This window comes from Austrofundulus limnaeus, unplaced genomic scaffold, assembly GCF_001266775.1.
Source record: "Austrofundulus limnaeus strain Quisiro unplaced genomic scaffold, Austrofundulus_limnaeus-1.0 Scaffold287, whole genome shotgun sequence".
Lineage (NCBI taxonomy): Eukaryota > Metazoa > Chordata > Actinopteri > Cyprinodontiformes > Rivulidae > Austrofundulus > Austrofundulus limnaeus.
Window position 1 is genome coordinate 343,804 of NW_013952689.1, and position 2,320 is coordinate 346,123.

Sequence of the window (2,320 nt, forward strand, 5' to 3'; positions counted from 1 at the left end):
GCGTTGACAGAGAGGAGAAGGTAGAAATGACTCAGCCTGGAACTGAAAATATGGATGGAGGACAACAGAGCTGCTTCATGGAAGAAGAACCTCAGCCTAGCCTGTTAGCCTTTGCGCTAGCGCCGACGTTATATTGCCTTATATGTATTAGCTCGGTGCTAGCACGACAAACAAGCTAAACTGAGGTCCTCCATCCATATTTTCAGTTGCAGCCTGAGTCATTTTTGTGTTCCCCTCTCTGTCATGTGGATGGAGGACCTCAGTGACGAGAGGAGAATGTGTAGCTGAGCTAATACATATAAATGTTGATAGCCTGTGACCTATCCACGTCAGCATTTACCCATAATGCTTTGCGTGTAAACAAAATGGCCCCGTCCGTGTAATATATTTTTAAACTTTTACTTTAAAAATTTTAAAAACTAAACATCCTACAGTATCTTTACAGTCTTTATTTTACTGTTAAATTATATGTTTATTAAATAAAGTCTTATGTTACAACTAATCATGGATTCCTTTAATAAACCGGCAGGCACAACAGGGTTTAACGACTTTTGCGAGGGAACGCAAAAAGAAAAAAAAATCCCCCATGTCCCCTCGCGGGCTCAGCAATTTGCCTAGGCATAGCACACACATTAAAAAATTCCTTCAAAACTTATACTCAGCAAAATATCTAGATTTAAGATGCTTAGTTAGATGGCAAAATGCAAATATGTTTATTAAAGCGCTCCCTATCTGTGTATAAGTCTGGCTGTTTTTCTGCTCTGTGCTGGTATGCCATAGTTACTACTACTACTACTATTACTACTAATAATAACAGATAAAAATGGGACAAATAGGTTTCCATGCTCCTCTGGATGCATGGAAACGCTGCTGCTTTTCAGCTGCATTTCTCCTGCTCTGCGGGCTTGGACCCCTAATAATAATCAGGTCAAAAACAATAGTGCCTAACCCTGTTTCACAACATTCACACCATAGAAGTATGTCAAATATAAAACATTTTTTCACTTGTTCTAATTTAATTTTTGAAAGTTTAGTTACAGTATTTTTTTTATAATGCTTAAAAACTGTTTAATCGGTGCATCCTTATCTAAAAGTCCTGAGGCAGTTGGAGCTGTCTGAGAACTAATCTTTTATGACTTTACTCTGACAGGAGACGCAGGCAGCCTTGCAGCAGCAGTCCAGTGTAAAGCAGAGCTTGGAGCAGCAGACTGAGAAGCTCTGTCAGATCTGTGAGTCTGCTGATGCCCAGCTGCTCCACAGCAGAGTAGAAAGCTGCCTGCAGCCATACGTGGAGGCTCAGAACTTAGCTGAGCTTCAGTCAGAGTGCCTGGAAAGGCTGGAGGCCTTCATGCAGAGCCACGGCGTGGCGGCCGGAGTGCTGAGGGGTCTGAAGCAGACTGTGGAAAGTGCTGGGAGCTGGGACCGTGGAAGAGTAGAGGAGCTTCAGCAAGAACTAGCCACCATTGTTCCTGACATAAGTCATCTGGAGTCTCTGGCTGTGAATCTGGACAGCAGCCTTTGCAAAGGTCATCTCCACATCAGCGCAGAAGATGGTTCTCATAAGACGTGCTGCATGCTGGCTGATTCCCTCAGTGCTGAACTAGATGCAGTCAGGAACTTACTGGGTTCAAAGCAAAGTGAAGCAGAAGCCCTGGGTGTTCTGTGGACTTCATTTAGACAACAAAAGGAACAGCTGCTCAAAGCAGTGGAGGACATTGAGGAAAAAGCTGAGCAGCAGGCCCTAAAAGAGCCCAGCCTGCATTGTCTACAGCAGCGGTAATGTTCAGCATGATTTAAATTAAATTCATTTCTATGAGAGCTCTGCAGCCTTTGCTGTCAAACCAATTAAAGGTGGTCCAGAGCCACAGAACCTATGTAAAGATTAGAATAAATATGAAAATTGGACTCATACTACATTAGTACTACATTTAAAAACAAGTTTGTTTCGTGCTTAAATGAAAGAACTCAAACTCGAGACGTTTCTCAATATTGTTTTAGTTTAGGGCAAAAGAAAAGCCTTAACTTTTACAAAGAGGGTAAAACATTTTGTATACTCCTTTGATCAAATCTAGAAACCTGTGTTAGTCTCGAATACATCTATGGAAAATAACAAATTACCCCACTTTGAAATATTAATGCATCACTGCACCTCAGTAAATTACTTACACTGCAAAAACTGTCCATCTTACCAAGTTTTAAAATCTTATATCAGCCAAAAAGTCTTTTTGATTTTGTTTTGAGACTGATTTACTAAACAAGAACTGATTAATAATAATCGAGTTTTCACAAAGTGTAAGATTATGTAAAGTAAAAATACTTG

The 2,320-nt window shown here is 40.6% G+C and overlaps 1 protein-coding gene across 1 annotated transcript in view; it reads left to right on the top strand.

Moving 5' to 3' along the window:
- The window catches only part of syne1b (spectrin repeat containing, nuclear envelope 1b), a gene marked incomplete in the record, with an annotated part of 311,340 nt that overhangs the window by 99,843 nt on the left and 209,177 nt on the right, over positions 1 to 2,320 (top strand). Inside the window, 1 exon segment of the mRNA XM_014021303.1 lies at positions 1,151 to 1,776. Within this exon segment, the coding sequence (XP_013876757.1) occupies positions 1,151 to 1,776 (626 nt within the window).